This window comes from Thalassophryne amazonica, chromosome 1, assembly GCF_902500255.1.
Source record: "Thalassophryne amazonica chromosome 1, fThaAma1.1, whole genome shotgun sequence".
Lineage (NCBI taxonomy): Eukaryota > Metazoa > Chordata > Actinopteri > Batrachoidiformes > Batrachoididae > Thalassophryne > Thalassophryne amazonica.
The window spans coordinates 23,101,890-23,129,666 of record NC_047103.1 but is presented as its reverse complement, the minus strand read 5'-3'; the positions used below and the strand labels follow the sequence as shown (position 1 = coordinate 23,129,666).

The following is a 27,777-nucleotide window of genomic DNA, read 5'->3' as shown; positions in this document are numbered from 1 at the left end:
TTTACACAACCATGCCATCCGACTTGGCCAAGAAAAAGGCAGCAAAGAAGAAGGAGGCTGCCAAAGCCCGTCAACGTACCAAGAAAGCAGATGAAGTAATGATGAAATTGAACAACCAGAAATCCAGAGTAATGGAGCAGAAAGCAATGGTGAGCGAAATGACCCCTGAACACATTTCTGCTTGAGGTTATGTCTTTGCCAAATTGGATTTGTGGAGACTATGCATTAAATGAAAAGTTGCGACCTTGTGATGTGTTCCACTTTTATCTTGAAATGTATGCAAAATTATTGAGATTTTTATTTTGATAGGTATTGACAGTTTGACAAAGGAGCTGGATGAATTTGAGCTACGGAAGACAGAGGCGCGGGCAGTGACGGGTGTTTTGGCGTCGCACCCCAACAGCACTGATGTTCACATTAGCAGTCTGTCCCTCACCTTTCATGGGCAAGAGCTGCTATCGGACACAAGCCTGGAGCTCAACTCGGGTAGACGCTACGGCCTTATTGGTCTTAACGGCACAGGTAACCGTGTTCCAATGGCACTGGGAGTTTTTGTTGGGAGCTACTTTATCCAATAAACTGGAACAGCATCTCTGCTAAGATGAAGCGTTTTACAATGAAAATAAACACTGCTTGTGGTTAGGATTATATGATTGTGCAAACTGTGTTATCATCAACTGTGACCTGCCTTTTCTTTTAAGTGTGCTAGATATTTAATTTTTTACAAAATTGAAAATTTTAATATGAACTTCAGTCATTATGAATTACCTCTTATTTCTGTGCAAATCATAAAATTACAGCTATTTGTACTGCAGTTGAAGGTTTACTTAATGTTTGTTCCAATAAGCGACCATTAGCGTGTATGTAGGTGTAGTGCCTTTTGACTGTTTTGCATTGTTTCATGTTATATTGTCAGTTTTTTTTTTGTTTTTTTTTTTTATCTCCCACTGGCCAACAGCCCAAAGGGGAATTGTGTTGTAGTGATTTCCATCAGGCTGTCCCAAAAAAGGGTATAAGCGTTCTGAAATCAACTCCTTACATTTTTAGGAGGAATTCCGTGAAACTTGGTACAAGTCCTTGTTATAGGTTGGTAATATGCATAGTATCATATCATTTGAGTTGGGCCCATTATACCAGAGTTATGGCCCTTGATTAATAAAGCTAGATTCTGTCATTTTCATGTCTGGGTGCCTGCATTCTGAAATCAACTCCTCACATTTTTTTTGATGGAATTTCACGCAACTTGGTACAAATCATTGTTATAGATTGATAAAATGGTAAATGGACTGCATTTATATAGTGCTTTTCCATCTCCATCAAGATGCTCAAGGCGCTTCACAATTATGCCTCATTCACACAAACAAACTCGCACACCGATGTCAGGGTGCTGCAATGCAAGGCGCTTACTACACACCGGGAGCAAGTTGGGGATAAAGGACCTTGCCCAAGGTCCCTAGTGATTTTCTGGTCAGGCTGGGGTTTGAAACCGAGTTTCCTCTGGTCTGAAACGCAACGCTTAACTACAAGACCATCACCTCACCTGATAATATGCATATTATCATATCATTTGAGTTGAGCTCATTTTTACCAGCATTATGGCCCTTGAGTGTGTCAGTTTCATGAGTGGGTGTCTGCATTTTGAAATGAGCTCTTCTCACACTCTTAAGAGGAATTTTGTGAAACTTCGTACAAGTTTTTGTTGTATGCTGGTAATACACATCATTTGAGTTGGGCCCATTTTACCAGAGTTATGGCCTTTAATAAATGTAAACTCTGTCAGTTTCATGAGTGGGTGCCTGCATTGTGAAATCAGCTCGTCACACTTTTAGATGGAATTTCAAGCAACTTGGTACAGGTACAAATCCTTGTTATAAGTTGATAATACACATATTATCATTTTGTTGAGTTGGGCTCATTTACCAGAGTTATAGACCTTGATTAACAAAGCTAGATTCCATCAGTTTCATCAGTGGGTGCTTGCATTCTGAAATCAACTCCTCTCACACACAGATGAATTTACTGTAGCTTGGTAAAAATCGCTCTAGGTTGATAATATGACATTATAATATTGTACAATTGACACATTTTTGCCGAATTATATCACAGAGTAAGTCATTTTGTACAAGCAAAATATTTAAGAGGCCTAAAACCATAAAAGTAACAATGGTAATAAACATAAATGGGTTTTAATACTAGTCTTAAGCGTCAGTGGAGGTTGCCTTTTGAATCCCAACAGGCAGGCTATTCCACAAGGTAGGAGCACTGCAGGAAAAGGCTCTAGAACCTGCAGACGTCTTTTTAACCCTTGGGACACAGAACAAGTCTGCATCCAACTACTGCAGGGTACTAGTAGGTGCATAAGGCTTTACAAGTTTAGCAAGATAGATGGGTGCATGACTATTAGAGCCTTATATGTCCACAAGAAAACCTTGGAATCTGCTCTTAGTCACAGGGTGCCAGTGAAGGGAAGCCGGAACTGGTGTGATGTGAATCGAACCTCCTGATTTTCATCACAAACTCTGCCCTTAGTTGTCTGTACCATCTGTAGACATCTCGTACTCTTATGTGGCCATCCAAAAAAATGAAACATTACAGTAGTCAATTCTGGAAGAAATAAAGGTGTGAATAAAATTTCTGCTTCCACAATTGAAAGGACAGGTCTAATTTTTGGAATATTACACAAATGAAAATGGGCCATCCTAATGGCCTCCTTTAATGTCCAAATCAAGACAATGACTGATCAAAGTTTCACTATGGTTTTTAACTTTTTGTGTGTGTGAATACTTTGAGCACTGTGGAACAAATGAAAGTGACATTTTGAATTAAACAGTATGCAGGAAAAAAAAAACAAAAAAAACTCTTCACCCCAAATCTGGAAATGGGGTAATTTCCAGAAACTTTCATCACCTGCAGGAGAGAAAGTTTTACTGGGTCACCGTTGCTTTCATTGCCAAACCAAATGGAAGCAAACAGTAGCTTTGTTTGTGACATGTTTACATTACACGTTAATTATCTTGTTGTTAGGAAATCCATGCTTCTGTCAGCCATGGTCATCGGGAGGATTCCATTCCAGAGCACATAGATATTACCATTTGACACGAGAGATGGCCCCCAGCGAAAAGACGGCGCTGCACTGTGTCATGGAGGTCGACGAAGAGAGAATAATGCTGGAGAAGGAGGCGGAGAGGCTTGCACACGAAGACTGTGAGTTAATGCCCTGCCTAGCATGGTTAAGAATGATCCCAAAATGGTCTAATCCAAAGTTTTGGAGTTGAGCTTTTCTAATGCAGTTGCATTGTTCCTGTAGTGATGTTAAAACTTCTCTTATGTAGGCGGAATGTGAGAAGCTGATGGAGCTGTACGAGCGTCTGGAGGAGCTGGACGCAGACAAGGCGGAGATGCGAGGCATCTCGAATCCTCCACGGTTTGGGTTTCAGTGCTGCTATGCAGCAGAAGAAACTGAAGGACTTCAGTGGAGGCTGGAGGATGCGTGTCGCTCTGGCCAGGTGAAGACATGTTTATTGAATCACCACACTGTGACCCACGCTGATCCATCCTTCCATCTCTTAGATGCTGCAGCTGGTCTAATTTCACCAACTCATTGCTTGATACTTCAGAATCTTAATGCTCCTTTATTTCTCCAGAGCCCTGTTCATTAAACCCTTCATGCTGCTGTTGGATGAGCCCACCAACCACTTGGATCTGGATGCCTGCGTGTGGTTAGAGGAGGAGCTTAAATCGTAAGTGTGTATAACCCACTTCATCATTTCAGTAGTCCAAAGAGTTGGTTGTACACTGAGCATCCTGTTGGTTTCTATCAGGTTCAAGCGAATCCTTGTCCTTATCTCACACTCTCAAGACTTCTTGAATGGTGTGTGCACCAACATTATCCATCTACATCAGAGAAAGCTGAAGTATTACACGGTAAGAACATGTGGCAGCTGCCAGGTAGCCAGAAACAGTAGTTCAGGTCTTCTTGGATCGAGATCAGATTATACTGTATGGTGGGGTGCGTTACTAGTAATGTGCGTACTTGGATTTGAGTGTCTGGATGTTTTGGATGACCCTGCAAATCTATTTTTATTTTCAGGGTAACTACGACCAGTATGTGAAGACCAGAGAGGAGCTGGAAGAGAACCAAATGAAGCGCTTCAATTGGGAGCAAGACCAGATAGCACACATGAAGGTAAATGAGAGGGACCAAGTGTTGGGTTTTCTTCAATACGCGTTAGGGCTATGTCAAGTTCGGCGAATTAAATAAAACGCATCACCCTGCAGCTGTTATTTAGTTGTTGCTTAATTAAAAAAACCTAGCTAATCTTCTATGACTAATCAATAAGAGTCTGTCTGATTATAACATGCATAATTAACACAGATGCACTGAGTTTATTGCTGGTAAGAGACAAGCAAGCTCTACATGTCAAGGTAGCTGTCCCAAACTTGCTGTGCTTGTTATAAATTCTAGGTAAGCAGGTTCTTGGAAATGTGCACTTGTGTGCCAATCGCCCTACAAAAATGGCATCAAAAATATATTGTAACTATTTTACAGAGATGCCTCTTGCAAAATTACTTTATAATTTCTTGCTCGTCAACAACAGTGTATGTGTCGGACATTTATTGTGAAAGGTTATAACGGCATACATGTGTGACGGGGGTGGGGGGAATCTAAACCGGAAGGTATGGCTGCAAAAACAAAATTGCATGTATGGAATTAGTTCAGGTTACAGAAAAAGATCTTAAGCATGTGGGTCACTCCTCTGAGTCTGGTCTACCGAAACAAAACGGTGCACTATTTTCCTGTGTCAAGTTATGCTGTGTGTATATATTGTGCAATGGGAGCGGCTGTCCCCATAAGTGGTCAAATCCTGTGATAGGGTTCACACGAGACTGCGCTGCCCTGTACAACTAGACAATTAACTTCTAAATCTGATTATTTTTAATACTGCCAATATATGCTGCATAAAGTCCCCCCCCCCCCCCCCCCCATGTCAACTTGTGGTACTGTACTGTACGTGGTCATTTGAAGCCAAGTTTGCTTTGACATCAAAATATCTGAGCAGCCAATACTTGTCTAAAATATTCTATAAAAAAGGTCACAGAAGAGAAGAGTGTGGAACAAAACACATCAAACTGAAATGCAGCCCTGTGCAGGAGCTCCATACTCATCTGGAGGAAAAACCACCTGGCCTCCTTCTCCACTCATGGAGGGACAAAATGTGACAGACTGTATTTGTTATCGGTATCAAACATCATGTCTGCTACAATATGATACAACACCCGACATCATGCCATCTCCGTATTGTCAGTTTGTCTGCTGTATATGTATTAGTTGCTCTAAGTTGCTTGAAGGGGAAAAAAATCTAGCTGAGCACTTGAGGATGTACTCACTGTTTTTTCTAACATCTCCTAGAATTACATTGCCAGGTTTGGCCACGGCTCTGCAAAGCTGGCACGACAGGCACAGAGTAAAGAGAAGACACTGCAGAAGATGGTGGCGTCAGGCTTAACCGAAAAAGTCGTGAATGACAAGGTATTATGTTCGAGCTGCTGAACTGAAACGTCTGACTTACTTGCTCACACTTTATTGAAAAAAAATGGCCAAAGGCTCATGGTTTTGCTTTGCAGTTACTAGCTTTTCTTTCTTCTGCAGACACTGTCATTTTATTTTCCTCCCTGTGGGAAGATTCCTCCTCCTGTTATCATGGTTCAGAATGTGAGCTTCAAATATAGTGACAACACTGTAAGTACAGTTCACATTTAAAGTGTGCATGAAGCTTTTGTTGTCTACATTTATCAGTTGCCCTCATCTTAACATCTCCTACAGCCATACATATATAAAAATCTGGAGTTTGGTATTGACTTGGATACACGAGTTGCGCTGGTAGGTCCCAACGGCGCAGGAAAGTCCACACTGCTGAAACTGCTCATGGGAGAGGTAGGTGTGGTTTCTGGGTTATCCCATCCTTAAGGTTCCCTAGAATCCCTGCTTCATCCTTTTTCTTTATTCTCTCCGTAGCTCCTACCTACTGATGGCATGATCCGGAAACATTCTCACGTCAAGATCGGCAGATATCACCAGGTACCAGCAGGGTTGCGTTCACTGCATCGTTTCCCACGGAGCGGAATTACAATCTTAGTGACGGACATCTTTTGTTTTTCCTGATCTTGTAGCACCTGACGGAACAGCTGGAGCTAGATCTTTCTCCTCTCGAGTACATGATGAAGTGTTTCCCCGAGATCAAAGAAAAAGAAGAAATGAGGAAGATCATCGGCCGCTATGGCTTGACAGGAAAACAGCAGGTAACTTAAAATCAAGTCAACGTGATGGTAAAATTTGTCTGTAAGAACGGACGCTTACAGCTGTGTACATCTTCCAGGTCAGTCCAATCAGGAACTTATCAGACGGTCAGAAGTGCCGGGTTTGTTTTGCCTGGCTGGCCTGGCAGAACCCTCACATGTTGTTCCTGGATGAGCCGACAAATCACCTCGATATCGAGACCATTGACGCTTTGGCAGAAGCCATCAACGAGTTTGAAGGAGGCATGATGCTTGTTAGCCACGATTTCAGGCTAATTCAGCAGGTACGTTAAAGCTACACTGTCACATTAAGGCCTGAGTGAACCACAATAATGCTAAACGTTGACGTCTGTTTTGGCCAAATGACATGCACCGTCTGTACTCTCAACCTCATGTTACGTGGGGAAGAAACTGATTGGATGAATTCACACCTAAAACACATGCAGGCTGCTGGTCATGATCGCAACCAGTGTGCAGCATTGTTGTAATCTACCCAGGACTTTTATGTTTTAAAGTTTTTTTATTTTTTCAATTCATTGTCTTTCTAGGTGGCACAAGAGATCTGGGTGTGCGAGAATCAAGCAATCACAAAATGGAAAAGGGACATCCTGGCATATAAGGAGCACTTGAAATCAAAGATTGAAAAGCAGCAGGCGCATGACATCTAAAGCAGCATCCTCAACACTGAGGCGCTGCTTTGTCTTACATCATGGATTTGACCTGCGGGGGCAAGAGCGGTTTGCAGGGGCAATCCTAAACTCGGAACAGAAACTCTTCCTACGCATCTCGTTGGACATGCCGGTTGTACACGTGTTGTATTTCCAACAGTTTGACAGTGATGCACCATGCTGAACCACACCTAATCCCCCCAAATCTCACCTCAGGCTGCACTCTGATTGGCTGATTCACCTGATGCATTTTTGGAATGCATTCCCTTGTACTATCTTCATAGGAAAGTTATTTTGTCCAAATGTTCTGTTTCACACATGTAATGCAGCAGCTTTTAGTTTTATATTGAAGTCAACTTCCCCTCTGTTAAAACGGGCAGTCACGCCTCATTTAACAATGTAATGCAATAAAGGTTTAAATAAATGGAAAAAAAAACAGCATTTAGAGAAGACTTTAATTTCTTTTTCTGAATACAGTGCTTGTATCAAAAATCACCTCTGGCGGAAAAATAAACTATCTTTGTTAATGAGGACAAAACTGATGACGGTGCTTTGGATTTTGGCTTGTGGTCCTTATGGCTGCATAGATCCGATCTTACATATCGACACTAAAAATTAAAACCGACTTCAACATAAAAACCATAAACGGAGCACAAGATGGAGATCAGGACAATATTTTGCATTCTGTACCTTACTTAAAGATATTACTACTGCAAGGATATTTGAAGGGTCTTGGGAGTCCAGCCAATTAGTCCACACTTTTTGGGGACTTGGGGAAAAGGTGTATGACAGGGATTGTGGGTGGGGCTGCAGGAGTATTGGTTACTAGAGTCATTGCAACATGCGATTGTGTTTCTGTATGACCAAAGTAGGAGCTGTGTCCACATTTTCAAGATTACATCAGACATGTTGCCAGTGGGCATTTGGCTACACCAGGGCTCCCGCTTGTCACTGATCCTGTTTGTGATGTTCATGGACAGGATTTCAATCCACAGTCAGTGACTGCGCATTGTCCAATTTGGTGACCTCAATTCTGCTTTTTTGACCTCTTGCTTTTATGGACCATGTGGTTGGTTCTGTTGGTTTCATCATACTGCGACCATGGTCCTCTGTTGGAAAAGGGTGGGTTGTCCCTCTGGTTTGGGAGTGTTGTTGCCCCAAATGGAAGAGTCTTGGTGTCTTGGAGATCAACAGACTGGCAAAGTATGATGTTCTGCATATGCTGTAATGGCCAGTCGTGAAGTTCCTGTCCTCACCTATGATCGTGAATGTTCGTTCGGTAATGACTGAAAGAACAAAGGAGTAGATACAAGTGGCGGAAATGAAATTTCTCCTGTATCTGGGCTTACGTTCTGGGACAGGGTGAGAAGCTCTAAGATCCAGGAGGAATTGAGGAGATCTTGCTTCACATTGAAACCAGCCACCTGAGTTCCCCTGGTTGTCTCTCTAGGGAGGTTTTCCATCCACGTTCAACTGGGGGAAGGCCCAAGGAAGACCCAAGACATGCTGGAGGGTTTATATTTATTAGTTGGTTTAGGAACACCTTGGGATCCCCCAGGAAGATGCTTGGTCTACTGCGACCTGGACCCGGATAAACGGCAGAGAATTAATATACTATACTGGGATGGAAAAAACATACATGATTATGAGCTTTAAAAGACTGAGGGTAAAGCTGTATTCACTTCAAGCTGGAATGGTCAGTTTCCAAAACTGAAGCGAGACGGACATTCATGTCAAACAGTTATGTAAACATTAAAGATGGCTGCTTTATTTTGTTATTTTTTTAATAGGCAAGACTTCATTTGGTAATGTGCACTGACAGATTTAGTGGCACTAGCTGCAGTGGGAACAGTGCAGGAGTGTTAGTCGTGCTGTTTCCAGACTATACCAGGTGGCAGCGTAGAATTCTAAGGCTACAGCTCAGCAGCAACTGCACTCGGGTGCACGGGGATTAAACACGGGACATCGGCAATCACTGGGCTTCGCACTCTTCATCTGAGACGTCATCAGGGGCAATCCGGCGAGTGTTGCTGGCACGGACGCTGCCGATGTTGGCCAAAGAAAGGAGGCTCGCAATACCAGTCTGACTCACACCGGTTCCATCCAGGTTCACCTGAGCAAGACGTATGTTCTTCAAAAATTTGAGACCTGCAGATGACACATTTTGTCATTTAGGTTGTAGCCAAACCCTTAAAGGTCAGCATGCGTGTGTGAGACCATACCGTTGTCTGTGATTCTTGTGCGGCTGAGATTAAGTTTAACCAGCTGTTTACAGTGGATCAGACCATTCCTCACAATGTTATCGCCCACCTGAGTGCTGGCTAACCCCAATACCTAGAAGACAGATCAACAAGGTGCTCTAAAGTATGGAAGAAAATAGTTACATTTATTCAGCAGAGGCAGTGCATGTTAATTCCTGCTGTAATGACTGGACAGATAGTCACCTGGCTGCCGTCTTGTGTCCTTTAACAGTTATTTTGTCAATCGGTCTCTATGGCACAAGCTTGCATTAATTTCTTAAAGACATTGGACTGTTAAATATCGCTGTCAACAAAGTTGGAGTTTATGTTTTCACCCCTGTTTGTTTCTTGCCTATCGTATCCTGAGGCAAGAACGGATTCAATTTTCAAGGTCAAAGTCAAGAAAAATCCTTTTCTTTAACACTGAATTTTTAAAAATTTGTAATTTCATTCTTTTTGGGAGCATTATGGAGGATGGTATCCTTTATCGACTGACAAAGTTTAAACTGGATCTGATCCAGATTACAGATTTTGTGTCTCAATCAAAAGTGCCTCAATCACTCTTTTCTGTTATGAATTTACCTACACCACCAAAATTGAATGGAGGTTCCAATTTTATGCCTGTCTTCCAATTATTGGTTGGAAACCAAGTACCAAAAAGCAATGACAAATTGTGCATAGCAGAGAAAACCAATGTTCTGTGAAAATGATCTGAAAAAAAGAATTCGGAAATGGAAAAAGAAACATAACACCAAAAAAAAAAAAAAAAAATTCAGCTGTATGAACTAAATACATACTCCTGACATGATCTAATTTAGTTTATGAAAAGTCACTTCTAACAGGGCTTTGACCTTGAAAAATATTTCAAAGGTAAAATTTTGTGGGATTGGAAATTAGTATTGGTGGAAGCTAGCACTCTACAAGCACGGTGCTCTAGTTTGTGGTATGAAATGGGCTTTAATTGGTAAACCATTAATGTGGGTTCTGCTTTTTTTGTGGGGTGGGGGTGGGGGCAGTGCTCACTAAGTTGGAAAAGGTGACTTGGACAATGATGATTTCGGTAGTCTCACCTCTGTACACCACCACAATAGAGTAACAAGTCATCTTATTTTCAGATTGCCCAATTATTTATGACCTATTAAAATGGAGGTACTGTGTTAAAAAAAATTCTAAAGGGGAAAATGTGATATTTATTCAAGATGAAACCTACAATACAAGAATGGCATGTTGCATTCTGTAGTTTGGTGAATGCAGGAATGGGTGGCACCATCACATGCTCTCTGACCAGTATTACAATGCCGGAGATTGCAGTTTTTGTTTGAGCACCAACTTCATTAGAACCTGAATTTCAGCAGATAATGCCAATTTTGAAATGCTTTAAATTCAAGGTAAAAATTTAAATGCCAAATATGGGTTCTGTACCTCAGATCCAATCCTACCATATACAGTGGCTTGCAAAAGTATTCAGCCCCTTGGTATTTCACACATTTTAATTTGTTTATGACATTTCAAATACAAACGTAAACCAGGCTCCTCAATCTAAAAATTTCTAAAATTATCTTCCTTAAACTCAAACTGAAAGTAAATCTCTACAATCTGACATAAATTAATTAAAAATATAGAAGCCAAGATGATGGGTTGCATAAGTAATCAGCCCCTTTGGTATAATACCTGTAAATCACTTTTATTGCCAGTTTTCTTCAGACAAGTCAGGGGATGGATATATGAACATTTCCAAGTCACTGAACATGTCTTATTACTGAATAGGTCTTTATTTACATCAGTTATGAAGAAATACAAACAGTATGGCACTCTATGGTAAATCTGTGTGAAGTGGACAGTTCTGAAAAACTGAGTGACTGTGCAAGAAGGAGAAGAGTGAGGGAAGGCACCAAGACAACCCAGAAGATGTTACAGGCTTCTGTGGCTGTGATTGGAGAAATTGTGCACAGTGCAAGTTTTGGATTTTATATCCTGTACAGCTTCACAATGAAGTGGAGCAGAGGAGGATTTTCTTAAAAAGAAGACCTGAAAGTTCACCTACAATTTGCCAGAAGGTACATATGAGATGCAAGCCTAGATTTGCTGTTTTAGTGAAAGAAGATCCTCCTCTATATCACTTCATCATGAAGCTGTATAACTGGAGATACAAAACGCAGAATTTCCACTGTGCACAATTTCTTCAATCACAGCCACAGAAGCCGAAAACATCTGGGTTGTCTGGGTGTCTTGGTGGCTTTCCTCACTGTTCTTCTTGCACAGTCACTCAGTTTTTGAGAACTGTCTACTCCACACAGATTTACTATAGAGTGCCATATTGTTTGTATTTCTTCATAACTGATGTAAATAAAGTTCAAGACATTCAGTGACTTGGAAATGTTCATGTATCCATCTCCTGACTTGTCTGGAAAAAACAAAACAAACAAAAAAAACTAGCAATTAAACTGATTTACAGGTATTATACCAAAGGGGCTGATTACTTATGCAACCCATCATCTTGGCTTTTAGATTTTTAATTAATTTATATCAAGTTGTAGAGATTTGTTTTCAGTTTGAGTCTATGGAAGATCATTTTAGAAAAAATTAAAATGCGTGAAATACCAAGGAGCTGAATACTTTTGCAAGCCACTGTACTTTTTCTAGGATCTTAAAACAAAAAAGTGGAATCATTTTGGTGTGTTGTGAACAAAGACGCAACAAGCACAGTTTCCTGCTGCACGATGTGAATTCTTGGAACATGAACAACCCAAAGTTTTGTTTTTTCTCTCCCACTGCTGACAAAGACAGATGTGAGCCGTCACCTCACCTGGAGGTGTGGCAGACAGACAATGAGTTCAGCCGCTCCTCGGCTGGTGACGGCTGTGCGGTCCAAACACAGCTCCTCCAGCTCCTGCAGACCACGCAGAGGAGGAAGTCCTGCATCCGTCACCTGAGTATTACTGAGAGACAGCTTCTTCAACCTACACAAAGGACCCAACAAAAATGTTTTTGCTTAATTAGTAAGACTTTAAGACAAATTGCCTAGATGTCCAAAATGCTAAAGTTGTGTCTTTGAGTGCAGTAAGCAGAGTAGAAATGATGAACTAGAGGAAGGACCTGATCAGGCTGGAGAGCTGGCTGACACCCTGGTTTGTGACCTGTGTGTAGTCTTTCAGGTCGAGCTCGGAGAGCAAGGAGAGTCTGGAGAGGAACGATAGCCCACTGTCTGTCACACAGTGACGCCCTGGAAGGGTCAACTGAGTCAACTTTAGATCTGAAAGGAACAGACAGACATTAGGTCCCTCTTTTTCACTGGTTTACTGTCTGCTGAATATGAAGGTTCCTTCATCAACCTGAGATGATCTGCAGGGCGTGGTTCCCATCCACGACAGGGATTCCTGCCAGACTCAGAGAAGACAAGGCAGGGTGGGTGGCGAGTTTCTCCAGGGAGACTTCTGTCACTTCTGTTCCATCTAAGTAGAGAGTCTGCAGGTTGGTCAGCTCGGATAAAGCTGACACATCAGTAATCTGATGGAACACCACCCACCACGACAGGGTGAGTTAAAGTGACAAAACTGAACCACAAATCAAAGCAAGATTTAAATCTGATGTGCTTGAGTGGAGCTGACGGACCATAGTGTGTTTGATGCTGAGGAGCCACAGCTGTGGTACGCAGGTTGGTAGGACGGCCAGGGTGGCTTCAGTCACTGCCGTCTGGTTCAGGCTGAGCTGAGTGAGGCTGGACGGAGCTGACTGGAGATATAACATCATCCCAGCATCCGTCACTTTGGTCTGATCCAGAGAAAGGAAACTCAGGTTTCTCAAACCTTAAAAATAAAATGCATCGTGATGACAGTGGTTAAAAGTTTTATGCAAGAGGTGGAGGAAGCAGCACAAAACTGTAACTGCACATGAAGAGCCGTCAACAAGTCATACGAGTGCTGAGAAAAGCAAACCTGTGACATGTTGCAAACAGGAGTCTGTCAGTTTGCTGCAGGAGGCCAAGTTAAGGTGCTGGAGCTTCACCAGGTTGGACAAGACTGACAACCCAAAGTCTGGAATTGGGGGGGGAGTACAGGTTTAGGTTATTAAGACAAAACAGCACAAAATGTAACCAAACATACTTCAAAACAATAAATAAATAAATCACAGTTTCATCTGAAATATTTGCCAATAACTAAATCCTAAGAGGAAATAAGTGGATGTATTGTTATTGTCATATTGTATAATGCAGGGACAATTCTTCTTTCAACAACTACACCTTATCTTAGGTCTTGAAGGTGTTTAAAAAAGAAAAAAAATGTTGATTTGGAAATAACCAAAGTTTTCACCATTACTGCTAGGTATGATTTGACTTTTTTCGTGATTATTATTATTATTCTAGTGGTGGCAGCTCTTTGGACTTTGCATTGATGGTTATCAGCAACAGATTCAAATGCAACACTTGATCTCAACTGTAAACACTTTATGGGGCAACAAGCCATGATGTTCTTCAGCATTTAATTCCAACATCGTTCACGTGACTTTAATGCAGACACTCTGAAATTTAAAATGCAAATTTCCTCTTCAAGCTCATATTCAGTATTTGTCAGTGTTTTTAATTTATGGACACAACCAAATGCACTATACCAGTGATGAGAGGTGAGTGGACCAGGCTTAGATATTTCAGGGCTGTGAAGGCCCGTAACTGCCGCAGGAGCTCATTGGTGGAATAAGGGTAGCAGTTAAGGACAAACTTCTGCAACGGGCAGCCGAAGAAGAACTCCAGGATGCGCGGACGCAGGAGCCTCTCCCGGATCATGTGGTTGAGCAGAAGCTCGGCTAGTTCTGGGGTCAGGCATGCAAGACTGCTGCTGTACTGCATACTGGGAACTAAAAGCCAAGTGGTTGAAAAAGAAGAAGCAAACACCAAAGTGACTATGAAACAGGTAAAGGATATCTCATGATTCATATAACTACATTGTTCAGTATGTTGAATATTCATCTGTCACCCATCATGAGGTGGACGGTCCCTTGTGTTGCTAAGGCACGAAGGGATGGCACGCTGGGTGTTCTGAAGGGTCTTTTACTGGGCGATGGCTGTTCCTGGGAAGCAATGAGGTACTCAGGCTGAGCAGCTCTTTGCAGACGCTCCACCGCAGCCAGACCTGCTACTGCAGGAGCCTCCCGACCTCGTACATCCTCAGGTTCTGCTTGATCCTCCACTGGGCCCTCCCTGGAGATGCACCAACACAACAGTATGCCAACAGACATTAGTTATGTTAAAGCTGCTCAAAAGAAGGATACAGGCTCATATGAGGTAGTCTGTAGAATATTCATTTTAGACTCCCACCTGAGTCGATTGCCTTGCTCTGGCCACTGGTGCCTGGGCTCAAATCTTCCATGCATCCTGTTTTCTGGAAAGAAAGGCAGCCTCGGCATCCCTACACACGTGTGACAATAATTCATAAAGATATACCAACATGCCAAAGATGAGTCTGTAATGTCTGTTATTATCCAATCTATCTGGTCTTGGGCAGTTTTCAATTTCTATGTACTGTACTATGTCCGATCATAGCTGAGTTGGAGAGGTCAGAATTTATCTTTGAAATGAAGAGTAGAGCAGGTAGCTGAGTGGATAAGGAGCTGGCCTGCCAATATGTAGACCTGGGTTTGAATCCTGCTCATGCTTCCTGTCTATGTACTTGGACAAGACACTAAATTTACATGGTCTCAATCCTGCCGGCTATAAATGGGTACCGGCCTGTCCAGGGGGAGTTGTAGATCTCACTTGCTTGATGTTGTGGAATCTGGAGATGAACACCAATGGGCCTCAGGGGCTATGTAGGATGTGCTGAAGAGAAGAAGGCTTATATTGGCCCTGACAGCCATTGGTGCTGGTCCTTGTATCCACTCCCTGTGGACAGGATGGCACTCCAATGCAGGTTATTTCCCCAGTCAAGGAAAGTACCCATTTACAGATAGGTGGACAAAGACAATGCAGATTAAGTGTCTTGTCCAAGGACAGAGACAAGTAGTGTGACTGGGAATCAAACTCAGGTGGACATATTGGTGATCATCTACTTACATTCCTGCTCTCCAGTATATGTTAAGACTAGAAAAATTTTTTAATGTAGTCTGGTTCTATGTTAAGGTGTAGATGAAGGTCCTGGGGGTCACACCATGAAGTATGGGAGGTGGTTCTCCCTCTTCATTATCTTCTAAATCAGGAGCTTCTTCAGCATCACCAGAAACCAATCTCTGGCCTTGACCTGTTGATCAGCACAAGAAAATCAACAGTCTGCTGTGATGCTCTTAAACAAGCCTATAAATGTGTTGAAACAACTGAAGGCTGTTGTCTGTGCTGAAGTAACGCAAAGAAAAATATGTTATTTTTACCCCAGAAGTGAGAATGCCCAGACGGTGAAGGGAGCCCTTCATAAACCGCTGCCGGACTGAATATCTGGTCTGGTAATGGCGGGGGAACAAAAAAGTCCTGTCTTCCTGCCACCTCCTGGACAGGGACATGTGGTTGAGGAGACGCACCACTTGAAGCGTGGTCATTCTGTCCAACAGGTGGCTGATCTGCTGGCCTTTGTGGATCCTGTGGTGTCTCTGGAGGAGTGATCTGTATACACAATGCAGCATTGGGTGTGAGGCCAAGCGAGCGCAGCGAACAAGTTAGCTCCGCCTCCCCAAAGCGTTTGCGTGGGAAACCCTGGAGGAGAGTAAAGGCAGGGAGGGAGGGGTGGCGGTCAGAGATGTGCTCCACTACAGTCTGCAGAGGGGCATCTGCTGCAAAGCGCTCCCGCAAGGATTCGCCGGACGGCAGCCGAATCTGTAGCAAAACACAAACAACAGCAAATTATCTTACCTGCTGATAATAATAATAAAACTATTATTACCATTATTGTTACTGCCACTTTCACCAGCATAACAATATTGGGAAATTATGGAGTGGAGTTAATATCATTGAAGAGCCTGTTTTACCTTAACCAAGGTATACACTCTGCTGGCTGCCCACTAAATTGTTCTTTAATGATATTACAGTTCTTTGGAGGAACCACTGGTTCTTTTTTGAACTGCTGATTGGTCCGCTGTGTGTTTTTGTTAATTTAATTTATTTTGGGTTGTTTTTGTTTTTCCTTTGCTTTGGTTATGGGTTGGATTTTGAGTGGTGTCCAAAAAATGAGGTGGGCTTCATAGATAATTGGCAAAGCTTCTGGGGAAAACCTGGTCTTGTTAGGAGAGACGGCATCCATCCCACTTTGGATGGAGCAGCTCTCATTTCTAGAAATCTGGCCAATTTTCTTAAATCCTCCAAACCGTGACTATCCAGGGTTGGGACCAGGAAGCAGAGTTGTAGTCTTACACACCTCTCTGCAGCTTCTCTCCCCCTGCCATCCCCTCATTACCCCATCCCCGTAGAGACGGTGCCTGCTCCCAGACTACCAATAACCAGCAAAAATCTATTTAAGCATAAAAATTCAAAAAGAAAAAATAATATAGCACCTTCAACTGCACCACAGACTAAAACAGTTAAATGTGGTCTATTAAACATTAGGACTCTCTCTTCTAAGTCCCTGTTGGTAAATGATATAATAATTGATCAACATATTGATTTATTCTGCCTAACAGAAACCTGCTTACAGCAGGATGAATATGTTAGTTTAAATGAGTCAACACCCCCGAGTCACACTAACTGTCAGAATGCTCGTAGCACGGGCCGGGGCGGAGGATTAGCAGCAATCTTCCATTCCAGCTTATTAATTAATCAAAAACCCAGACAGAGCTTTAATTCATTTGAAAGCTTGTCTCTTAGTCTTGTCCATCCAAATTGGAAGTCCCAAAAACCAGTTTTATTTGTTATTATCTATCGTCCACCTGGTCGTTACTGTGAGTTTCTCTGTGAATTTTCAGACCTTTTGTCTGACTTAGTGCTTAGCTCAGATAAGATAATTATAGTGGGCGATTTTAACATCCACACAGATGCTGAGAATGACAGCCTCAACACTGCATTTAATCTATTATTAGACTCTATTGGCTTTGCTCAAAAAGTAAATGAGTCCACCCACCACTTTAATCATATCTTAGATCTTGTTCTGACTTATGGTATGGAAATAGAAGACTTAACAGTATTCCCTGAAAACTCCCTTCTGTCTGATCATTTCTTAATAACATTTACATTTACTCTGATGGACTACCCAGCAGTAGGGAATAAGTTTCATTACACTAGAAGTCTTTCAGAAAGCGCTGTAACTAGGTTTAAGGATATGATTCCTTCTTTATGTTCTCTAATGCCATATAACAACACAGTGCAGAGTAGCTACCTAAACTCTGTAAGGGAGATAGAGTATCTCGTCAATAGTTTTACATCCTCATTGAAGACAACTTTGGATGCTGTAGCTCCTCTGAAAAAGAGAGCTTTAAACCAGAAGTGTCTGACTCCGTGGTATAACTCACAAACTCGTAGCTTAAAGCAGATAACCCGTAAGTTGGAGAGGAAATGGCGTCTCACTAATTTAGAAGATCTTCACTTAGCCTGGAAAAAGAGTCTGTTGCTCTATAAAAAAGCCCTCCGTAAAGCTAGGACATCTTTCTACTCATCACTAATTGAAGAAAATAAGAACAACCCCAGGTTTCTTTTCAGCACTGTAGCCAGGCTGACAAAGAGTCAGAGCTCTACTGAGCTGAGTATTCCATTAACTTTAACTAGTAATGACTTCATGACTTTCTTTGCTAACAAAATTTTAACTATTAGAGAAAAAATTACTCATAACCATCCCAAAGACGTATCGTTATCTTTGGCTGCTTTCAGTGATGCCGGTATTTGGTTAGACTCTTTCTCTCCGATTGTTCTGTCTGAGTTATTTTCATTAGTTACTTCATCCAAACCATCAACATGTTTATTAGACCCCATTCCTACCAGGCTGCTCAAGGAAGCCCTACCATTATTTAATGCTTCGATCTTAAATATGATCAATCTATCTTTGTTAGTTGGCTATGTACCACAGGCTTTTAAGGTGGCAGTAATTAAACCATTACTTAAAAAGCCATCACTTGACCCAGCTATCTTAGCTAATTATAGGCCAATCTCCAACCTTCCTTTTCTCTCAAAAATTCTTGAAAGGGTAGTTGTAAAACAGCTAACTGATCATCTGCAGAGGAATGGTCTATTTGAAGAGTTTCAGTCAGGTTTTAGAATTCATCATAGTACAGAAACAGCATTAGTGAAGGTTACAAATGATCTTCTTATGGCCTCGGACAGTGGACTCATCTCTGTGCTTGTTCTGTTAGACCTCAGTGCTGCTTTTGATACTGTTGACCATAAAATTTTATTACAGAGATTAGAGCATGCCATAGGTATTAAAGGCACTGCGCTGCGGTGGTTTGAATCATATTTGTCTAATAGATTACAATTTGTTCATGTAAATGGGGAATCTTCTTCACAGACTAAAGTTAATTATGGAGTTCCACAAGGTTCTGTGCTAGGACCAATTTTATTCACTTTATATATGCTTCCCTTAGGCAGTATTATTAGACGGTATTGCTTAAATTTTCATTGTTACGCAGATGATACCCAGCTTTATCTATCCATGAAGCCAGAGGACACACACCAATTAGCTAAACTGCAGGATTGTCTTACAGACATAAAGACATGGATGACCTCTAATTTCCTGCTTTTAAACTCAGATAAAACTGAAGTTATTGTACTTGGCCCCACAAATCTTAGAAACATGGTGTCTAACCAGATCCTTACTCTGGATGGCATTACCCTGACCTCTAGTAATACTGTGAGAAATCTTGGAGTCATTTTTGATCAGGATATGTCATTCAAAGCACATATTAAACAAATATGTAGGACTGCTTTTTTGCATTTACGCAATATCTCTAAAATCAGAAAGGTCTTGTCTCAGAGTGATGCTGAAAAACTAATTCATGCATTTATTTCCTCTAGGCTGGACTATTGTAATTCATTATTATCAGGTTGTCCTAAAAGTTCCCTAAAAAGCCTTCAGTTAATTCAAAATGCTGCAGCTAGAGTACTGACGGGGACTAGAAGGAGAGAGCATATCTCACCCATATTGGCCTCTCTTCATTGGCTTCCTGTTAATTCTAGAATAGAATTTAAAATTCTTCTTCTTACTTATAAGGTTTTGAATAATCAGGTCCCATCTTATCTTAGGGACCTCGTAGTACCATATCACCCCAATAGAGCGCTTCGCTCTCAGACTGCAGGCTTACTTGTAGTTCCTAGGGTTTGTAAGAGTAGAATGGGAGGCAGAGCCTTCAGCTTTCAGGCTCCTCTCCTGTGGAACCAGCTCCCAATTCAGATCAGGGAGACAGACACCCTCTCTACTTTTAAGATTAGGCTTAAAACTTTCCTTTTTGCTAAAGCTTATAGTTAGGGCTGGATCAGGTGACCCTGAACCATCCCTTAGTTATGCTGCTATAGACGTAGACTGCTGGGGGGTTCCCATGATGCACTGTTTCTTTCTCTTTTTGCTCTGTATGCACCACTCTGCATTTAATCATTAGTGATCGATCTCTGCTCCCCTCCACAGCATGTCTTTTATCCTGGTTCTCTCCCTCAGCCCCAACCAGTCCCAGCAGAAGACTGCCCCTCCCTGAGCCTGGTTCTGCTGGAGGTTTCTTCCTGTTAAAAGGGAGTTTTTCCTTCCCACTGTAGCCAAGTGCTTGCTCATAGGGGGTCGTTTTGACCGTTGGGGTTTTACATAATTATTGTATGGCCTTGCCTTACAATATAAAGCGCCTTGGGGCAACTGTTTGTTGTGATTTGGCGCTATATAAAAAAAATTGATTGATTGATTTTGTTTGTTTGTATGTTGTCTTTTGGTTTAATAAAATACTATATGGATGATATGACAGTTCTATGAAACATACCATGAGGATACAGTTGTTATCAACATTCCTCTCCATCTTTCCTTCAAGCTTCTGTCCTTCACTTGTAGGAGACGTCTCTGTGATGGCACGGCTCTGGTTCTTCTCCTGCAAGCTTCTCCGGTCATCAGCTATCCGCTTTAGCACCAACTCACGTTCCTAGAAAGTCAACAAAACAAGATGATATCATTGAAAATTACACATCTAATGGGTTTCCCTCTCTGTGTGGTACCACACTAACAATCAGCTAAATCATTTCCTTTTAGCTTCTCGCAGGGTTGCTCAGGGTCCAGGTTGGATCAGCATGCTGATTTGGCATGTTTCTTTTTTTGTTGTTTTTTTCTTTTTATTGAACATTATAACATACATTCTGCTTACAGCTGGTACACAATTGCCCCCCTCAAAATAATATCTTTAAACATGAAAAACACTTTAAACAAAAAGAAAGAAAGAAAGAGACTGACTGTACCTTTTGATGTACACAAATAAAATTAGGTCCAAGACATAGTACTTATTTACACTGTACCAAAACAAAGTTTTATGATGTTACCAGTGTAGTGAATATAATAAGATACCAACCATCCATCCATCCATCCATCCATCCATCCATTTTCTTCCGCTTTATCCGGAGTCGGGTCGCGGGGAAAAAGGAAAAAAAAAAGGAACAAACATTCCAACTTCTGTAGCTATGAACTAGGGTTTTTTTTTCTATGTAGGTCTCAGATAAAATCAGACCTAATTGGTTTTGCGTACTCTATCCAGTTTTCCCAAATTCTTTTAAATCCATCCCCCTCCAGTTTCAAAGAAGATTTTGCATGTTTCACATTGGATGCCCTTCTGAACTCAAGTCTAGATGTTTAAGAAGAAGAGGGCAGAGTTGGCCTTGAACAGGAAACCTAGTCATTGGGAAGCAAGCATGCACTTGCACCTACAGTGGGGAAAATAAATATTTTACCCCCTGTCAGTTTTGCAGGTTTTCCCACCTACAAAGAATGGAGAGGTCTGTTATTTTTATCGTAGGTACACTTCAACTGTGAGAGACAGAATCTAAAAAACAAAATCCAGAAAATCACATTGTATGATTTTTAAATAAGTAATTTGCATTTTACTGCATAAAATAAGTATTTGACCCCCTACCAACCAGCAAGAATTCTGGCTCACACAGACCTGTTAATTTTTCTTTAAGAAGCCCTCTTATTCTGCACTCTTTACCTGTATTAACTGCACCTGTTTGAACTTGTTACCTGTATAAAAACACCTGTTCACACACTCAATCAATCCCACTCCAACCTGTCCACCATAGCAAGACCAAAGAGCTGTGTAAGGACACCAGGGACAAAACTTTAGACCTGCACAAGGCTGGGATGGACTACAGGACAAGAGGCAAGCACCTTGGAAGAAGACAACAACTGTTATGATTATTTATTAGAAAGTGGAAGAAACACAAGATGACTGTCTGATTCTGAGAAAGCTCAGAACTACACAGGAGAACCTGGTCAATGACATGAAGAGAGCTGGGACCACAGTCACAAAGATTACATTAGTAACACATGATGCTGTCATGGTTTAAAATCCTGCAGGGCAGCAAGGTCCCCCTGCTCAAGCCAGCACACGTCCACACCCGTCTGAAGTTCACCAGTGACCATCTGGATGATCTAGAGGAGGCATGGGAGAAGGTCATGTGGTCAGATGAGACCAAAATAGAGCTTTTTGGAATCAACTCCACTTACCATGTTTAGAGGATGAGAACAACCTCAAGAAAACCATCCCAACCGTGAAGCATGGGGGTGGAAACATCAAACTCTGGGGCTGCTCTTCTGCAAAGGGGACAGGACGACTGCACCGTATTGAAGGGAGGATGGATGGGGTCATGTATTGCGAGATTATGGCAAACAACTTTCCTTCCCTCAATAATAGCATTGAAGATGGGTCATGGCTGGGTCTTCCAGCATGACAATGACCCCAAACACACAGCCAGGGCAACAAAGGAGGGGCTCCGTAAGAAGCATTTCAAGGTCCTGGAGTGGCCTGGCCAGTCTCCAGACTTGAACTCAATAGAAAATCTTTGGAGGGAGCTGAAACTCCAAACCTGAAAGATTTGGAGAAGATCTGTATGGAGGAGTGGACCAAAATCCCTGTTGCAGTGTATGAAAACTTGGTCAAGAACTACAGGAAACGTCTGACCTCTGTAATGGCAGACAAATGTTTCTGTACCAATTGTTAAGCTCTGTTTTTCTAGGGGGTCAAATACTTATTTTATGCAATAAAATGCAATTTAATAATTTAAAAATCATACAATGTGATTTTCAGGATTTTTTTTTTAGATTCTGTCTCTCACAGTTGAAGTGTACCTATGATAAAAATTACAGACCTCTCCATTCTTTGTAGGTGGGAAAACCTGCAAAACTGACAGGGGGTCAAATACTTATTTTCCCCACTGTCCCATGGAAATAAATTACCAATCTGTCTGAATTTTATTAGTAATATTAAGGTTCACTGACCCGTTGCTTGTGTTTTTTCTCTGCCCTGGCCTCCTGAGCTACACGTTGCCTCTCTTGTTCTTCAAAGTTGCTGTTGTCATGCTTGATGCGAGATACCACTGGTAGTGGGTCTGAAGATGGGGAATAGGGCTGCGGTGGTCTCAGCACCAATGAAGGGTCTGCGATTCAAGTCAGAAACACTCTAATAAGATGTAACCATAAAGTAACATCACTGATGTAAACCTAGATAGATAGATAGCTTTTATTGTCATTGTCCTTATAACAACGAGATTTCTGCACTCACATTCCACATACAAACAGCAACTGATCTACAATTATTACTTGTTTACCGTAATAATGGTACACATCAGAATTAAGACAACACATATACATTTGACATTGTTTATGTGCACTAAACTTGAAACAGTCCGTTTTCCAATTGAGGCGATGTGAGTGTGTTGGTAGCCGCTGCAACTGTCAAGTCGCGCCGCCTGCCAGCTTGGGAAGAACGGGGGCCTGCCGCAGGGGGGGAGGGGCAGGAAGAGAGGTAAGAGGAGAAAACTGGAGCATGCTTCAGTCCATGTGTAAGTCTGTCAGTTTATTGTCCTTGTGGGTTGAGATAAGAATGGAGCCAAATAATCTCACCAGAGCCTGAATAAATTCCTCTGGAGGTAAACAATGGGCAATTGACCTTGAGGCTAGATAGCCTGTAGTGTTGCAGCCGAGCAGTGAAAAACACTTTTAACAGTTCCCACTTGAACAGCCAAATCCCAATTATGAATTAAGAATATTCACTGGCCTCTGAAACCTTCAGCTTCAACTGCAAGGCAGGCATCAGCTCCAAGGTGTCATCCAATTTGCATCTGAGTTCAAGAGTCAATGCAGTCTGAGAATGCACTGCCTTGCCAAGCTCATTAATCATGACGGACAAGCGAGGGCCCGTGGTTCTTGATGCCGCTGTCTTGTCAATTTTCCGGCAGATCAGGGCAGCACATAAGCCAAAAAGTACCAGCCCTGCTGCCATGAGACTAAAAAATGAATAAATCCTCGACATCCTAAACAGAGAAAGGCGCCAAGCATGCCACACGCCAGGAACTCCAGGAGTCGAGGATATAGCCCGCAGGATATGTTCCATCTGGGCAGGCAGGATCCCCCGGTCCTGACCTTCTTGTAGAAAAAATGGTGTAAATAGCGTTCAGAGACCAGCTGATCAATTCCATGGTTAATCCAATAGCTCCAGAATCCAATATACGAGGTCTATTAGAAAAGTATCCGACCTTATTATTTTTTTCAAAAACCATATGGATTTGAATCACGTGTGATTACATCAGACATGCTTGAACCCTCGTGGGCATGCGAGAGTTTTTTCACGCCTGTCGGTTACGTCATTCGCCTGTGGGCAGTCTTTGAGTGAGGAGTCGTCCACCCGCTCGTCGATTTTTTTCATTGTTTAGGAATGGCTCAGAGACTGTTGCTTTGTTTGATAAAAATTTTTTCAAAACTGTAAGGCACAACTGAGTGGACACCATTCAATAAATTCAGCTGGTTTTCGGTAAAAATTTTAACGGCTGATGAGAGATTTTGGTCTGGTAGTGTCGCTTTAAGGACGGTCCACGGCGCCTGACGGCGATCTGCGCTTTGAGGCGGCAGCGTCTCGCCGTTTCAAGTTGAAAACTTCCACATTTCAGGCTCTGTTGACGCAGTAAGTCGTCAGAGAACAGAGAACTTTCAGAAGAAGTCGGCATGAGGAGTTTATTCGGACATTCCATTGTTAACGGTCATTTTGTAATGAAAGAACGTGCGGGCAGAGTCGCATGTCGGGCTGGACCCGACCGCGGGGGGTCGCGGCAGGAAAAACACCTCCGTTGGAAATCTTAACGGGCAAGTTGGAACATGCCCAAGCTGTTAAACAATTTCTCAGTTACTCACTTGTTGAAAGCCATTAAAAGCCGCCTGAATTCTACAAATGGTTTTCAACACGGAGGTGTTTTTCCTGTCGCGGCGCACACAGATTTGCCGAGTCGTCACGGAAACGACTCGGCGAATTTGCGCGTACGTCTTTCATTAAAAAAATGTCCTTAAACAGTGGAATGTCCACATAAATTCCTCATGCCGGCCTCTTCTGAATCTTCTCTGTTCTCTCACGATGTCCTGGGTGAATTAAATTAGGATGTTTTCAGCTCGAAACAGGCCGACGACAGCGCCTGGAAGCGCTGCAGGACGTCCCGCTCCGTGGGAAGTCCTTACACCAACAGAAACACCCCATAATCTCTCATCAGCCGTTAAACTTTTCACAGAAAACCAGCTTAATTTCTCGAATAGTGTCCACTCGGATATTCCTCACAGGTCCAGAAAAAATTTTGATAAAGCAACGCGCGCCGTCTCGAGCAGCGTGTGAAACAAAGGAATTCAGCCGAGAGGGCGGGACCACATCTCACTCAAGGCCTGCCCACAGGGAAATGACGTCACCGACACGCGTGAAAAAATTCACGCATGCGCACGAGGGTTCAAGCATGATTGGTGTAATCGCATGTCATTCAAATCCATATAGTTAAAAAAAAAAATAAAAGGGTCGGTTTATTATCTAAGAGACCTCGTAGTTTTGAGGAATTCACAGTCTGGTGAAGTAGGGACTTGAAGGTTAAAAGCAGAGATAAGGGAGAGTGGAGGAGATGCGACCGCCCTCGTCGGAGTCCCAAGCTTTCATAAACCATTTATGTCCTTACAAATACAAAAGACATAATTATATACATATTACATCAAAGAGATTTGATGTGTTTATGTAGCTCCAATTCACAAAACCGTATCCTCTTAACAAGGCTGAATTAGTGCAAAGCATTTCCATTTCCAGCCACAGCTTACAGTAAAGAAGAAGAAACAATTTACTACAACTACTTTGAGTGGTCCAAATAGCTCGAAGCCACACCTCTCTTGTTAAAAGGAAACATATAATTCAGACGTACTTGAGTGTGCTGCTTCTTTAGGAGGGTTGAATGCAGAAAATGCTGTTTCAGCTTGCTGGGGGGACTTGTTGACCAACGTATGCCGTGGATACTGACCCTGCAGGAGCCTATCATTGAACCGAAGATGATAATAAATTAACATTACTCTCTCAATAATAGTCTTTTATAAAACTTTCATTACATTGATTATTGATAATTCTCATTCAAAATAACAACAGCTGGGGAAACTCACCACTCGGTGGCCTCTAGAACAGAAAAATGTCCCGCCTGCACAGCAGCCTGGATCTGTTCCTCTGTGAAACCCATCTCCCTGAGGGTCAGGAATAACTCCCCAATAGTCTACAAGAGACAACACATTATACATGCTACTGAATGGCACAACAGCAAGTTAAAGTGCTGAGCACTGAATACTACTTTTGAGGAGTTCTACATTTCTGAGTGAAAAAAGTGACATTTGTGTGCTTCACACTTGACACTTCAGCCATTACTACAAAGACAATGTATGTGAGAAAGAAAGGGAGAGAGATACAGGAAACAGACCGAGAGAGACACAAGCAAAGGTCACCCATGTCTAAACCCAGGGACATCACAATCTATATTCCACAGCATGTAGCGAGGACCTTGAAATATCCAAATATCAAACTTTTTTTTGGTCTATTTTACTGAATAAACTAGTTAATTATCAAGTTATAAACCTCACCTCAAGTCTTAGGCATATTTACTATACCTAATAACTAATACAATAGAAAACTGTTAGCTATCCAATATTCATCAGTACATACATTGTAGATACATAAAATGTGCAATCACATTTCACTTAAAAAAAAAAAAAAAAAAAAAAGCTGTTAGGCTTTTAGGCTGTTGCTATCGATACAGTTCATACACAAACAGCAAATTGCTGTTAGCATGGCACCATTGTAATTTAAATTAAGTAATGTAATGGGGATACAGGACAAGTTGGCCCCATTTGAACTTGGCCCTGGGTATGAACTGAGCCGAGAGCTAACCCTACCCTAGGCCGAGTTCATGCACAACCCTAACCCTGCCAATGTTGTGAGGGCCCATTCTGTCAACCCACTCAGGGAATTAAAACTTAAAAATTCATTTCTTGTTGCATTTTTACATTTGATAAAGTCATTCTGAAAGCTTTCTGACAGCTTGTCTGTTTTGTTTTGTTTTTTCCTTTAAAAAAACCTGTCAGTGTTTGCATTGATCAGGGTCCCCTATTACCTACGTTTTTTTACTTGAAATTCATCAATTGGCTCCTGTACAGATTTGAGCCATGACATCCCTCTTTATCGTGCAATAATCACAGCAGTTTCTTATTGGCTGCCGTACATACACTGCGGTTTGTTAGTGAATGGCCTACAAAGTTAGGGAATACAGTACCATATCAATAATCAATCAATAATTTTTTTAAGCAGTCCCCTGCAATATAACAGTATGAGAAAATCAGGTTGTAATTACAATCATTTTATTCTTGAGCTTTCAACAATAACTGTCATTGTTTTGTCATATCAGATAGCACACCAACAAAAAATATTTTTTAACTTGAAACTGACAATCATAACTTCATTATAACTGTTGTTGTTACTGCTATATTATTATAAATTTTCTGAACCAGCTTAGTCCTGTTAATCATTTTATTATTAGGGTTGTAGTTTGTCCTAACATGTTTCTGAATCTTATACAACTTTACACTCAGTATTTGTTCTCCACTGAATCTGATCAGACAGAAGCGCCTTCAAACTCTGTTTTGAGACTAACGTAACCTCATTTTAGTCTCAAACAGGCTAAAGTCAGCAAAGTTAAGCTAAATGGGCCAATGTTAGCTCAGTAAACTGTCACGCCTCTGTGACAGTGAAGGGTGTCAACAAACGCAGTTCGCCTGCAGCTAGCAGCTAACATTAGCAAGGCTAAAGCAGCTAGTTAGCTAATGTTACTGTTCAACAACAGTGTCATATTCAAACCGAGTTAGTTAGCTGCAGCTTACCGACGAGGCAGCAGAATTCATGCCGCCGTTTCAACGGTAGTGTAGAAAGAGTAAAGTGAAACTGACTTTATTTTTCTTTAACTTTGTTGACTTCCTGTTTTTGTCTGCTGACCGCGCAGCCACTGATCTATAAAAAGCTCACAGCACGGCTCCACTAGAAGCTGATGAACTCTGATTGTTTGTCGATCACATATATCAGATATGTCTGACGTCACGGCAGATTGTACGGGACCGCCCCCTTAAACGACAAGAAAGAGCCAATCACAAGCCGCGGGG

At 41.8% G+C, this 27,777-nt stretch overlaps 2 protein-coding genes across 4 annotated transcripts; one reads left to right on the top strand and one right to left on the bottom strand.

Moving 5' to 3' along the window:
* On the top strand, positions 1-7,393 carry LOC117507331 (ATP-binding cassette sub-family F member 2-like). Its single transcript, XM_034167177.1, is given in 16 exon segments — positions 1-93; positions 96-149; positions 310-522; positions 3,025-3,204; positions 3,334-3,404; positions 3,406-3,506; positions 3,645-3,740; positions 3,822-3,924; positions 4,091-4,186; positions 5,411-5,530; positions 5,651-5,740; positions 5,825-5,935; positions 6,017-6,079; positions 6,172-6,300; positions 6,378-6,581; positions 6,846-7,393. Coding segments are annotated over 16 exon segments (1,833 nt in total). The 5' UTR covers positions 1-11; the 3' UTR covers positions 6,966-7,393.
* Positions 7,258-27,654, bottom strand: si:ch73-173p19.1. 3 transcript variants are annotated; one of them, XM_034167163.1, is made up of 18 exons: positions 27,502-27,654; positions 25,741-25,847; positions 25,509-25,615; positions 22,567-22,727; positions 20,069-20,224; positions 15,563-16,001; positions 15,346-15,435; positions 14,517-14,607; positions 14,176-14,399; positions 13,814-14,056; positions 13,141-13,239; positions 12,815-13,011; positions 12,538-12,709; positions 12,302-12,458; positions 12,012-12,165; positions 9,188-9,299; positions 8,942-9,113; positions 7,258-8,546 (listed from the first exon to the last, which is right to left on the bottom strand). In XM_034167163.1, the coding sequence occupies exons 1-18, from the start codon at positions 27,520-27,522 to the stop codon at positions 8,537-8,539; spliced, it is 2,712 nt and encodes a 903-aa protein (XP_034023054.1). In that variant the 5' UTR covers positions 27,523-27,654; the 3' UTR covers positions 7,258-8,536. The 3 variants fall into 3 exon arrangements, with proteins under 3 accessions (XP_034023054.1, XP_034023049.1, XP_034023059.1); XM_034167158.1 differs by having other exon boundaries at positions 12,538-12,712; positions 12,818-13,011; XM_034167168.1 differs by having other exon boundaries at positions 12,538-12,712; positions 12,818-13,011; positions 22,567-22,724.
* Between the last annotated feature and the right edge of the window lie 123 nt (positions 27,655-27,777).